Source organism: Pristiophorus japonicus, chromosome 8, assembly GCF_044704955.1.
Source record: "Pristiophorus japonicus isolate sPriJap1 chromosome 8, sPriJap1.hap1, whole genome shotgun sequence".
NCBI classification, from domain to species: Eukaryota; Metazoa; Chordata; class Chondrichthyes; family Pristiophoridae; genus Pristiophorus; species Pristiophorus japonicus.
The window spans coordinates 9,860,687-9,874,584 of record NC_091984.1 but is presented as its reverse complement, the minus strand read 5'-3'; the positions used below and the strand labels follow the sequence as shown (position 1 = coordinate 9,874,584).

At 46.6% G+C, this 13,898-nt stretch overlaps 1 protein-coding gene across 2 annotated transcripts in view; it reads left to right on the top strand.

Moving 5' to 3' along the window:
• spata1 (spermatogenesis associated 1) overlaps nucleotides 1-11,027 on the top strand; it is a 96,421-nt gene extending 85,394 nt beyond the window's left edge. The window contains exons 11-12 of one of the 2 annotated variants that reach the window (XM_070886503.1): nucleotides 6,053-6,151; nucleotides 8,538-11,027. In XM_070886503.1, the coding sequence (XP_070742604.1) occupies nucleotides 6,053-6,151; nucleotides 8,538-8,666 (228 nt within the window). In that variant the 3' untranslated portion in view covers nucleotides 8,667-11,027. The remainder of the gene's footprint in view (nucleotides 1-6,052; nucleotides 6,152-8,537) is intronic. The other variant, XM_070886504.1, reaches the window with a different exon arrangement.
• The last annotated feature ends 2,871 nt before the right edge of the window (nucleotides 11,028-13,898 follow it).

The window sequence follows — 13,898 nt, the reverse complement described above, 5'->3', positions numbered from 1 at the left end:
GTTAATGGATATGATGTAATTAGCATCACAGAGACATGGCTCCAGGGTGACCAAGGCTGGGAACTCAACATCCAGGGGTATTCAACATTTAGGAAGGATAGACAGAAAGGGAAAGGAAAAGGAGGTGGGGTAGCATTGCTGGTTAAAGAGGAAATTAATGCAATAGTAAGGAAGGACATTAGCCTGGATGATGTGGAATCGGTGTGGGTGGAGCTGCGGAATACCAAAGGGCAGAAAACGCTAGTGGGAGTTGTGTACAGACCACCAAACAGTAGTAGTGAGGTTGGGGACAGCATCAAACAAGAAATAAGGGATGTGTGCAATAAAGGTATAGCAGTTATCATGGGCGACTTTAATTTACATATAGATTGGGCTAAGCAAACTGGTAGCAATGTGGTGGAGGAGGATTTCCTGGAGGGTATTAGGGATGGTTTTCTTGACCAATATGTCAAGGAACCAACTAGAGAGCTGGCCACCCTAGACTGGATGATGTGTAATAAGAAGGGACTAATTAGCAATCTTGTTGTGTGAGGCCCCTTGGGGAAGAGTGACCATAATATGGTAGAAGTCTTTATTAAGATGGAGAGTGACACAGTTAATTCAGAAACTCGGGTCCTGAACTTAAGGAAAGCTAACTTCGATGGAATGAGATGTGAATTGGCTAGAATAGACTGGCGAATGATACTTAAAGGGTTGACGGTGGATAGGCAATGGCAAACATTTTTAGATCACATGGATGAACTTAAACAATTGTACATCCCTGTCTGGAGTAAAAATAAAACAGGGAAGGTGGCTCAACCGTGGCTAGCAAGGGAAATTAAGGATAGTGTTAGATCCAAGGAAGAGGCATATAAATTGGCCAGAAAAAGCAGCAAACCTGAGGACTGGGAGAAATTTAGAATTCAGCAGAGGAAGACGAAGGGTTTAATTAGGAGGTGGAAAATAGAGTATGAGAGGAAGCTTGCCAGGAACATAAAAACTGACTACAAAAGCTTCTATAGATATGTGAAGAGAAAAAGATTAGTGAAGACAAACGTAGGTCCCTTGCAGTCGGACTAAGGTGAATTTATAATGGGGAACAAAGAAATGACAGACCAATTGAACAAATACTTTGGTTCTGTCTTTACGGAGGAAGACACAAATAACCTTCCGGATGTACTAGGGGACCGAGGGTCTAGTGAGAAGGAGGAACTGAAGGATATCCTTATTAGGCGGGAAATTGTGTTGGGGAAATTGATGGGATTGAAAGCTGATAAATCCCGGGGCCTATTTGTCTGCATCCCAGAGTACTTAAGGAAGTGGCCCTAGAAATAGTGGATGCAGTGGTGAGCATTTTCCAACAGTCTATCAACTCTGGATCAGTTCCTATGGACTGGAGGGTAGATAATGTAACACCACTTTTTAAAAAAGGAGGGGGAGAGAAAATGGGCAATTATAGACCGGTTAGCCTGACATCAGTAGTGGGGAAAATGTTGGAATCAATTACTAAGGATAAAATAGCAGCACGTTTGGAAAGCAGTGATAGGATCGGTCCAAGTCAGCATGGATTTATGAAAGGGAAATCATGCTTGACAAATCTTCTGGAATTTTTTGAGGATGTAACTAGTAGAGTGGACAAGGGAGAACCAGTGGATGTGGTGTATTTGGACTTTCAAAAGGCTTTTGACAAGGTCCCACACAAGAGATTGGTGTGCAAAATCAAAGCACATGGTATTGGGGGTAATGTACTGACATGGATGAAGAACTGGTTGGCAGACAGGAAACAGAGAGTCGGGATAAACGGGTCCTTTTCAGAATGGGAGGCAGTGACTAGTGGAGTGACGCAGGACTCAGTGCTGGGACCCCAGCTCTTTACAATATATATTAATGATTTGGATGAAGGAATTGAGTGTAATATCTCCAAGTTTGCAGATGACACTAAACTGGGTGGTGTTGTGAGCTGTGAGGAGGATACTAAGAGGCTCCAGGATGACTTGGACAGGTTAGGTGGGCAAATGCATAGCAGATGCAGTATAATGTGGATAAATGTGAGGTTTTCCACTTTGGTGGCAAAAACACGAAGGCAGAATATTATCTGAATGGCGGCAGATTAGGAAAAGGGGAGGTGCAACGAGACCTGGGTGTCATGGTTCATCAATCATTGAAAGTTGGCATGCAGGTACAGCAGGCGGTGAAGAAGGTAAATGATATGTTGGCCTTCATATCTAGGGGATTTGAGTATAGGAGCAGGGAGGTCTTACTGCAGTTGTACAGGGCCTTAGTGAGGCCTCACCTGGAATATTGTGTTCAGTTTTGGTCTCCTAGTCTGAGCAAGGACGGTCTTGCTATTTTGAGGGAGTTTAGCGAAGGTTCACCAGACTGATTCGAGGGATGACTGGGCTGACATATGAGGAGAGACTGGATCAACTGGGCCTGTATATACTGGAGTTTAGAAGGATGAGAGGGGATCTTATAGAAACGTATAAGATTCTGACGGGACAGGACAGGTTAGATGCGGGAAGAATGTTCCCGATGGGGAAGTCCAGAACCAGGGGACACATTCTTAGTATAAGGGGTAGGCCATTTAGGAATGAGATGAGGAGAAACTTCTTCACTCAGAGAGTTGTTAACCTGTGGAAATCCCTGCCGCAGAGAGTTGTTGATGCCAGTTCATTGGATATATTCAAGAGGGAGTTAGATATGGCCCTTACGGCTAAAGGGATCAAGGGGTATGGAGAGAAAGCAGGAAAGGAATACTGAGGTGAATGATCAGCCATGATCTTATTGAATGGTGGTGCAGGCTCGAAGGGCCGAATGGCCTACTCCTGCACCTATTTTCTATGTTTCTATGTTAACACAGATCGGCAGCAGCGGAGTGTTAAAGGGGAGATCGGGGCACCGCCGGTAAACCTTGGGAGGGTAATTGGGCTATCAGCGTCGGCGGTCATTTCACTCCACAGCGTGGCCGTTGATTTGCGGGGGTAACAGGCCTTCAGGAGAAGGGCAATTTCGTCCCCTAATGATTTAAATTGCTGTGCCTGCTGTCACGAAATACAGGCTTTAGCCACCAGATGGCAGCATAAGCCCAATTTCTCACCTGCTTTGAAAGCTTGGCCGATAATTTGATTTTCCTCTTTCAAAGAAAATATTTTTTTTTGTTCAACCATTTTATATATTATTATTATTATTTAGGTTTTCCCCTCCCCTCTGCTCTTTCACCTGAGCAGCATTGCTCCTGCTCCACCTGCCCAGTGTTGCAGCTCTCACTTGGAATCCTGCTCCGTCAGTTCCAGCATTCCCCCCCTTGAGGCTTCATTCAGCCTATCCTCTTCCCATTGTTAAGCAGAGTACAAATCAAGGACAGTCAGCATGAATTTGTTAAGGGAAGGCCGTGTCTGACTAAATTACGGCTGAGGGGAGACCTAATTGAGGCTTGATCAGCTCCGCTGGGCAGGCCACATTGTCCACATGCCCGACACGAGACTCCCAAAGCAAGTGCTCTACTCGAGACTCCCAAAGCAAGTGCTCTACTCTGAACTCCTTCATGGCAAACGAGCCAAAGGTGGGCAGAGGAAACGCTACAAGGACACCCTCAAAGCCTCCCTGATAAAGTGCAACATCCCCACTGACACCTGGGAGTCCCTGACCAAAGACCAGTCCACCCTAAGTGGAGGAAGTGCATAAGGGAGGGCGCTGAGCACCTCGAGTCTCATCGCCGAGAGCATGCAGAAATCAAGCACAGCCAGCGGAAAGAGTGTGCGGCAAACCAGTCCCACCCTCCCTTATCCTCAACGACTATCTGTCCCACCTGTGACAGGGACTGTGGCTCTCGTATTGGACTGTTCAGCCACCTAAGGACTCATTTTTAGACTGGAAGCAAGTCTTCCTCAATTCTGAGGTACTGCCCATGATGATGGTATAAAATTATGAGGGGTCTAGATAGAGTGGATAGGAAGGACTTGTTTCCCTTGGCAGAGGGGTCAGTAACCAGGGGACATAGATTAAAAGTAATTGGTGGAGGGATTAGAGGGTGAACTCACTGCCTGAAAGGGTGGTAGAGGCAGAAACCCTCGCCACATTTAAAAAGTACTTGGATGTTGACTTGAAGTGCCGTAACCTACAGGGCTATGGACCTGGAGCTGGAAATCTCTTTTTCCAGACACCATGGGCCGGATGGCCTCCTTCTGTGCTGTAAATTTCTCTGATTCTATGATCCCATCGTTCCTCACTGAACCTCTTTCCCCATTCTTTCTGTGGTCTATTCGCACTTCGAGTTTGGCCTTGTAATGCTGGTCTTGCCGCCAGTTGCCTTTTAGCCTCGGCCTTGGCATAATTAGCGTATGTCCCGATGCTTTGGGATGGGAGTGAGTGGCAAGAGAAGGCTTGTCAGGGAGTGAGAGAAGGGGGGATGTTAGACTGGAAGAGAGCACTGTGAATATTAGGGGGAAAACGGCCATGTTAAGCACATGGGTCGAGTCAGAGGGATGTCAAGCAGGCGAGAGGCAAGAGCAGCTGTTCGGAGCAGAGAACATGTTCAGGATAGAGTGGGATGTTGGGTGATGAGCCAGTACAGGGGTATGCCGATGTTAGTGAAACATGAGGCACAGGGTGTTGAAGAGCATGTTAGAGCACGATAGTGGCGTTGAGGAGCAGAAGCAATAGAAATCAGGAGGATGGGCAATAGGGATGGAGATGTTAAGAAATGAGGGAGAGGCGGATATAAGGGAATTGGGGGAGAGAGAACAAGGAGTCAGAAACGTGTTGGGGGCCAGAGGTATGGGATCTGGAGATTGTCGATGGGGAGATTCAATCGGGGGTGATGAAGGACAATAGGGTGAGGGAAGAATGGAGCTGAAGGGTGGGGTGTAAAGGGGGAAGGGTTTCACATGAGCTGCAGTGAGGATGGGAGACAACAGGGGCAGAGGTGACAGGGAGTCAGGGGTTGGGGGCGGGGGGGGGAGGTACATCAAGAGATGTGGGACTCGGGTAGCAGGCATGGAGTAAGGTAGTTCCACTCATTTTGCTTTCTGGTACCCCTGGAAAATGTGGCCTGTTTCCCCTCAGCAGTTTCCGTCTCAGTCACATTAACCATCACCTCACCATCGAAAGCGCAGACAGAAGATGAAACTGAGATAAGACCAACAGACGAGGTGACAGGATAAAGCAAATCAGAAACACGGAGAAAAGCAGGAGATGAAACAGACAGCTAGGGAATTCGACTCAACTCCAATTGGATACAATGCTACGTTATTTAAGACTTGTAAAACCTAACACATAACAGTGCATGAGCGATAGTTTACAGAAACAACCAGTAAGTATATCACCCGCTCGGTCCTATCAGGGCAGCATCAGCCCTGACCAAAAATCAGGGGAAATGCGGCCACGACGAGGGCCAGGACTCCAAAGATGAGGGAAGGCTGGTGGCAGGGGAAGTTGGAAACCCCAGATGTGCCCCCCCACTCCCCCTCCTTCCCAAACCACCTCGGCCTGCGAACTTTGGTGGGGTCAGCAATGGGGTTGCACAATCCTGGCTTAATGGACTCGCGGATATTCAGAGCGCATGTTGTGTCAGCAGCATTCAGCGATGTCACAGCAAGCACTGTCGCGTATATAATTACTGTGAATAATGAGGAACTGGTAACTGCGTGTGTTTCTGTAAATGCATGATCAGCCGTGATTATATTGAATGGTGGTGCAGGCTAGAAGGGCCGAATGGCCGACTCCTGCACCTATTTTCTATGTTTCTAAGTATTGGGGTCGGAAAAATAGAGAACCTTCCGTTGCACGAGTGTGTTGGAAGTGCCAGAAATTACGTTGGGGGTTCCGAGGCTTGTTTTTAAATAAGATGGTGGAGTCCCTATCCCATCCCAAATAAGGCCATCGGCGCAAGAGCGGGCGAGACCGGACATTGCCAGTGCTGTTTTGTGGGATCTTGCTGAGTGCAAAATCACTACCAAGTTTGCCTGCCTAATTAAGTTTACTGGAACTCTTTGCAGAAGCAATTCTTTGTCTCTGAAGTGCTTTGTGATGGTTGGGAGAAGTGATACACAAACATTAATGACGTTTGTTCCAGAATGAGTTAATTATTGAGATTGCAACACTCAAGCATGAAGTTGATCAGCTGTATCGGAGAGTGGAAAATGCCAAACTGAAGCTAATCACTGAGATAAAGGTACAGTGTTCCCGCAATCTGCAGAGAGTGCGTGAGGGCTTTAACTGAATTTTTAAAAAATCACTGATTGAAATAACTTGCATGAACACATAATATACCTTTAATTACTAGGAATATGCAGTTAAGGCACCTGTTCTTCAATAGGTTTGGTATATATTTTTTTTACATGTATAAAATATCTGTAGCTACCTCAATATATCAAACAGCACAAATCAGAGCATGATTTGATCCACCGAATAAACAAATCGAACTTGCAATTCCCTTTGATTCGTAGAATTGTAGACGCACCGAAGGAGGCTATTGGGCCCATCGTGTCCGTGCTGGCTCTTTGAAAGAGCGATCCAATTTGTTCCATTCTCCTGCCCTTTCTCCATAGCCCTTGTCATTTTTCCCCTTTTCAAGTATTTATCCAATTCCCAATTGCATTTTACTGTTACGATTTCAGGGTTTAGCATATCCAGAGAATACTAGAAAATAAATCATTTTTGTCTGTGTACTTTCACCGTTGTAATATTTCTGATGTGAAATTTGTTGAGTTATCTGGGCTAACAAAGAGTTGAGTAGGTTGGGCCTCTACACATTGGAATTCAGAAAAATGAGAGGTGATCTTATCGAGATGTGTAAGATTATGAGGGGGCTTGACAGGGTGGATGCAGAGAGGATGTTTCCACTGATAGGGGAGACGAGAACTAGAGGGCATGATCTTAGAATAATGGGCCGCCCATTTAAAACAGAGATGAGGAGAAATTTCTTCTCTCCGCGGAATGTGAATCTGTGGAATTCGCTGCCTCAGAGAGCTGTGGAAGCTGGGACATTGAATACATTTAAGACATAAATAGATGGTTTCTTAATCGATAAGGGGTTATGGGGAGTGGGCGGGGAAGTGGAGCTGAGTCCATGATCAGATCAGCCATGATCTTATTAAATGGCGGAGCAGGCTCGAGGGGCCATATGGCCTACCCCGTTCCTATTTCTTATGTTTTTATGTATGTTCTTAATTTCTTTCAACAAAATGTTGTTAATAGAAGTACACACTTTTACCATTTTTTCTTTGTCAAATTTTTTTTTATCAAGGTTAGTGCTGAGGAATTTTCTATTTCAGGCATCCAGTGTCAGCATCAAGGACTCCCGAGGTCCAATATAGGACAATTAGATGCATACTGTTGAACCACAACATTCCAAACAGCACTCCTCTGCTGTGTCATTCCCCACACCTGTCATCTTATGGCCTTTGAATGAGATTGCCAATTTAGTACCAGTCTCACCCAACACTGAGCGTGGTCAGTGCTTCAATCAGCTCTGCTGGACTGCCACATCGTCCACATGCCTGACACGAGACTCCCAAAGCAAGTGCTATACTCGGAGCTCCAACATGGCAAGCGAGCCCCAGGTGGGCAGAGAAAGCGCATCAGGGTCACCCTCAAAGCCTCCTTGGAAAAAGTACAACATCCCCATCGACACCTGGGAATCCCTGGCCCAAGACCGCCCTAAGTGGAAGAAAAGAATCCGGGAAGGCTCTGAACACCTCGAGCCTCTTCGCTGAGAGCAAGCTGAAGCCAAGCGTCGACAGTGGAAGGAGCACGCGGCAACCCAGGCACCCCACACTCCTGTTCCTTCAACAACCGTCTGCCCCACCTGTGACAGAGACTGTAGGTCCCTCATTGGACTCTTCAGTCACCTGAGAACTCATTTCTAGTGTGGAAGCAAGTCATCCTCGACTCCGAGGGACTGCCGATGATGATGATGATGATGAGTTTTCTCCTGTGGGGCTCACATGGAACAGCAGCAACAACTTGAATTTATATAGCGCCTTTAACAGAGTAAAACATTCCAAGGCACTTCACTGGAGCAATTATCAAACAAAATTTGACATATATATGGGGGAAATTTTAACCTAACTCTCTTCCTGGGTAACCCACGGGATCAGGTGAAATGCCGATTTTTACACCCCGCCCAATATTACTCTCCACTCAAATGGAGGGTAACATCGGGCGGGGTGTAAAACCAGAGTTCCACACAATCCCATGGGTTTCCCGCACGGTATGTTAGCTTAATACAGCCAGCCGATAGAGGAAACTTTTCACCTGGATTTGTATGCAAATGGCAGGGAAGAAAGTGTAACACAGCATTGCCAAGTCCAAACATATGCTGGGAGACAAGTACTGGAACAGGTATCATAGAATGATATGCACAGGAGGAGGCCATTCGGCCCATCATGCCCGTGCATAATTAATATAAAAGTTACATTTTTGAATGAGTTGAGCTTGTTCTTTGGATTTCATAAATGTCGCTAAGTAACAAACAATATGGCTTCTGTTGAATGCTTGGTATTCCGTATCCTAAGTTGACTTTTAAACAATTTCAATTATTTCTATTGCCTTTTCAGTTGAGAAAACAGACATCAACAGACCTCCGAGTGCTCCGAGCTGAACTGGCACAGAAAAAGACCCAGTCATCCCTAACACGCCTGCATGGTGGTTCGGTCCCGCACAGCCTGAATATATCAGCTCCTTAGCCAATAACACGTCACCTGGCCATTTATCTCATCACTGTTTGTGTGGGACCTTCCTGTGCTCAATTTGGCTGCCCTACATTACAACAGTGACTACACTTTGAGAAGTACTTCATTGACTGTGAAGCACTTTGGAAGGTCCCGATGCCAGTAAAGGCGCCATATAAATGAAAATCTTTCTTTATCTGCATTCAATTTTGACCAAAGAAAAATCAAGACTGCCATACCACTGCTGATGATCTTGCTTTTTTCAACGGAGAGGCAAATTACAGTAAATTATTCTGTTTTTATTGTAATAGATTGATCCTTTAATATATAAAAGCAAAATCTTAGTTTAGAATGTTATATCCTAAGCACGGCTCACCAATTGCAGCTGCTGAAACGCTGGAATTATCTTCTCCAAATAAGTAATACCGTTTTTTTTTTACATTGTTTCATTGAGTGTCTCCCCTTTAGGTTTTGTTGCATTGGCAGCTAAGGATGTACAGGAGTGGAATAGACTGGACAATCCCAAAGGACAAAATACCTTGGCAGGAATGTTAACCTAAATAAAACGGTGGGCGGGGGGCATGTGAATAATTACAGTCTTAAAAATCTAAATCCAGACCTGAACCCGACTCCAACCCGACCACTCCTGGTGTTAATGGAGGCGGGGTGGCAGCCAATCCGCTGTCAGGAGGCAGGTTGTCTATTTAAATATTATAATGAGGCTGGAGGTCTCTGTTTAACCTCCACTTTTATTGAGATGGTCAGGTTTCGAAGGCCTTGTGAATGCAAGGTGAGGACTGCTAGATAGAGGCATAAACCTCCTGGATCCAGGGTCCCTATCTGACCCACCCCCCCTCGATCTGAGATAACACCACCGAGGCCTCCAGTACCCCCCAATGAGGCCTTTTCTTTCCCCCAGCCCTCCGATTCCCTCCCCAGGCCTCCAGTCCCCGCACGAGGCTTCAAGCCCCCTCTCCTTGGACCTCCACCTGTGCTTCAGCCGGCCCACGAACCCCTTGCACGGTTGCTCCCGCCTCCTAATCTTCAGTGGCTCAGTTGACCTGCGGCCCGCGAACGTCTTCAGAACCCACTCCTGCTCCTTCAGCAACTCCGCGGCCCCTGATCTGCTTCCGACGCCCCTTCCCCCACCCCCCCCCCCCCCGCCCACAGCCAGCCGGCCTCTCGATCTGGAGGAGACCTGTTCTCCCGGGTTTCCCGACCGTCCTCCCCACTCCGGCTTCCCCATTAAAATTCAGCCCCCGTGTTTCGTTCCTGTTCAAACACCAGATATGCTCCAAAGTGAAAAGAAATCCATCAATCATGTTTTTCTTTATTGATAACACAAACACTTTGCAAGTGCACAATAAAGTGTGCATTTGTTGTGCGGCACAATGGAGGAGATCAATTCCCTCCTCTCTCATTCAGTTCTCCATTGGATCCAGGCGGCAGCCTGTGTCTTACACCACAGGAGGCTGAGAAAATCCGAGAGTACCAAGTCACTGCCCTGCTGATATTCAGGGCATTGGAAGGGGCATAGAAGTGTTACCTGCCCCACCCTCCACTGCCACAGGCACAGCCTTGTACATAGCAGCACCGAGATGTACAACAGCTGGGGAATTTGGCTCAAGGGTCTCATTTCGAGTTAAGCTGACCTAAATGTAAGGGCATGCCAACCTAACTCCATCGGGACATCCCAATAAGAATTTTGGAGCTCGATTGGCTCATCCCAACCAGACGGACTTTAAACTGAAATGAAGTAAAACAACAAACAAATGGTAAAGAATCGCGGGTCTACCTGCAACAAATGACGAGGAAACAGCCCAGGATATCTTCATTAGGCTATGTTCATCCGCTGCTATATATTTTTTTCTATGAAGAAACTATATCTAATGGTTTCTTTTTATGAAGTGAACTAATCTTGAAGGTGGCAACTGGCAAAAGAACCAGAAGCGATCTGAGGAAAAATATTTTTACAGCAGCGAGTTGGATTGCACTGCCTGAAAGGACTGTGGAAGCAGATTCAGTAGTAACTTGCAAATGGGAATTGGACAAAGCATTGAAGGGGGAAAGTCTGCAGGACTACGGGGAAGGAGCTGAGGCAGTGGGACGAATTGGATAGCTCTCTCAAAGTCCCAGCACAGGCACAATGGGCCGAATGGCCTCCTTCTGTGGTGTATCATTCTCTGAAATTTACTTCTTTGAAATATCCGGAAGTAATTGATGCCCTAACAAAGGGACAGAAACGTTCTACACGAATAAAAGTACAATACTGGGCATTGCGACGAAAGGACTAAGACAGTTCATATCAAACACTACTTTTTATTTTCTGGCATGTACATTGCAAAAACAATCTAAAAAGTCGACAACTACACAAAATTTGTATATTTTTGTATAGAGTGGGCTGGAGTTTCTGTGTTAGGCACAGCGGAATACTGCGCGTATACTGTGCTTGAAATTGTGCTGCTTTTCCGAGGTGAAGCTATGGTTCATGTTTCCTCCCAGACGTATTTGCATAATCACAAACATAAACTCTTCGACGAACCAGCGCAATAGGTCAGCATAATAAAATGTAATTTTTTTTTCTCTTTGAATATTCATTGATGTATTTAAGATTGGTAACTTGGTGCAGTTTTATTAATACAGCTTGAACATGGGTTGATCACTAAAATGAAGCATTTTTAATTAGGTTGTCCAGTCCTCCACCCGTGAGAAACCCGATTTAAAGTCACTGAAAATTACTTAAAAAAACTACTGCACCATTTAATAGCAAATTGAGGATGTGAAATTGCCCTGTGCGCTAATTGGTGGCGGTAACCTCCCGGGACTGGGACTTTTAGCGCCCGGCGCAGAACCGCCCCCGCCGCGGAATTGCCCCATCGCCCCTGAAAGGAAGCGCCTCGCAATCTCCCGTGCCCCACTTGCTTTGCGGGTGGTAATCGGGGCGCTACTGGGGCGAGTGGTACAGTGCTACACAATGCTCTGTGTAGCTCTGACACACTTCAATGCCCCGCCCCTTCGATTACAGGGGAGGGCCACTGCGCACTCTGCATGGCCTCTGATGGCCTCCACTGGGCCAGCAGCCAAGGCGGAGTGCCGGGCTGCACGTAGAGCTGCCATCGTGGAGCCGACCCGAGAGTCGGCCGCCAAAAAAAAAGATGGCGGCCCGGGGTGCTGGCACCCTACCCTCTGAGCACCGCCCCGAGAGCGGATGCCGGCCAGCTTCGCGACCCGCGTTGACATCTGCTCACGCCAGCCTCATGGCCCGCGGGGCAATTTTCCCCATGGGGCGGTAAGGGGTTGGTGCGGGGCGGTGAGGGGTCTCCGCGCAAGCCGATTACATCATCGTCGGTTATGCAACGGCGCGGGGCTTTAACCACAAGCTCCCAGGCAATTTACCGGGAGGCGGTAGTGCCCCCCCCCCCTCCCCACAGGGCGAAAACTGTCTTGCACAGTGTTAGCGCCCCCCCCCCCGGAGGCAATAATGGGGCTGTAAAAAGAACCAATTTCACCTAAACATTTTTTAATGAGTAAACTTTAAAAACTTGCTGACTCGACTTTGTGCGCCTTAAAAGATTAGCTCAATTTGAAGACCCTCCTTGCGATCGGCAGAAACTCGCAATACCATTATTTTGATCTGGGGGCATTGTTACGTATGTGGGCAGGGTCGGCTTCGGGCAAAAAGATTTTTAAACAAGCATTAAAAATCGCAGAAACGCGATTTACGATTGACGTAACTTACGCTTAGAATTCCCTGATCTTTTGCACTTCTTTGGCCGATTCAACCTATTTTGCGCTGACAATACCACCTCAAACCAGCAGAAACTACCCCAGTATCTATATTCATATTTGAAAATATTCTTTTTTACAGAAAGTGTTTTCTCAGAAAATAAAGTTAGAATAGTTACTTAATGTATTTACAAATTATTTTTCTTCCTTTCTCTTTCCTTCCCCATTGCAACTTTCACCCATTTCTGCATGTGCCACGCATTCTTCACTGCCAGGGGCGGTTTGTTGACCTGCTTTCTGAAATAGCAGCAGTACTGAGGCATCAGGACTGATACCAATTTATTTCTAGTAGGGTTAGCATCAAGAGCAATGTTCCGTCTGACTTTTTTGGTGTCACGTGGCCCCTTTAAGGGGCTGCGCAGGGCATTCAAAATACCGCACATGCGCGGTTTTTACATTGAAAAGCCAGCTGCGCAGCTTATGGGGAACATTGATCAAGAGTCCTTTGTAAACTGCACTTTTATCAGTAATGTTTGACCTCGAACAACCACAATCATCTTCCTTTGTGCTAGAGCCACTTAAGAATGATTTTCAGCTTACCTTTTCCATTTTCCGTCTCATCTATGGGGTGTATGTTTGTAGTGGACCACATCTGTCAAGCTGAGGCAGGAGTTCAGTGGCCATTGCTTCAGCTATTGGGTTGACAGCTTCAAATGTAAAGTAAAAGCTTCCACCTTGTAGAGATATTTTCCCTCAGCCACAAGCTGTTCCTCACTGCATTTCCACAAAAAATTAACCATGCCGCAAGTCTTTACACAAGTCTCCATCCAGTGACCTCATTACCTCTCTCACCATTGACATATCGCTTCTGTCATCTCTACTTCACCTGCCATCGACTCCATCAGCATGGGTGCCATTTATCCTCTTCTCACCTTGGACCTCAGAATCCTACCACAATCAGTCCCAACACCAGCAGCACCAGGCACACCAGCAGCACCAATCGTCCCTGCAATCAGCTGTGCAGGACACAGGGCATCAGCACCCGACCACACTGCTGCTCGTGACACCAGGGATGGCCTCATCATGGCCAGATTTACTTCACATGATGCTGTACACCATTGCAGGGGGTATGTCTCTTGTCTCTTATGTCCTTTATGTCTCACCATTCACTGCAACTCACTAAGCCACTTCCAAAGGTGCACACAAATCGGTTCAAGAATACAAAGTGTTCAAAATAGAGGTTTCAATGTTTGACACCACATTAACCAAAACTTTACATGAACATTGGATAAAACACCCAAGTGTCTACCCTTGTGTATTGTTAGTTTGGTATGATTGCACTAGAATGAGGATGAATGTGAGGGGTGGCTAGTGAGGGGGATGGGTGCAGGTGCAACATAAGTTGGTTTGAGTGAGGATGTGCAGGAGTAGGGTATGGAAGGCAAACGGGGATGTGATGGTGTGTGAGGAGAGGCACAGCAGGATGAGGTTGAGTGTGGCTTTATACTAATGTTTTGTGAT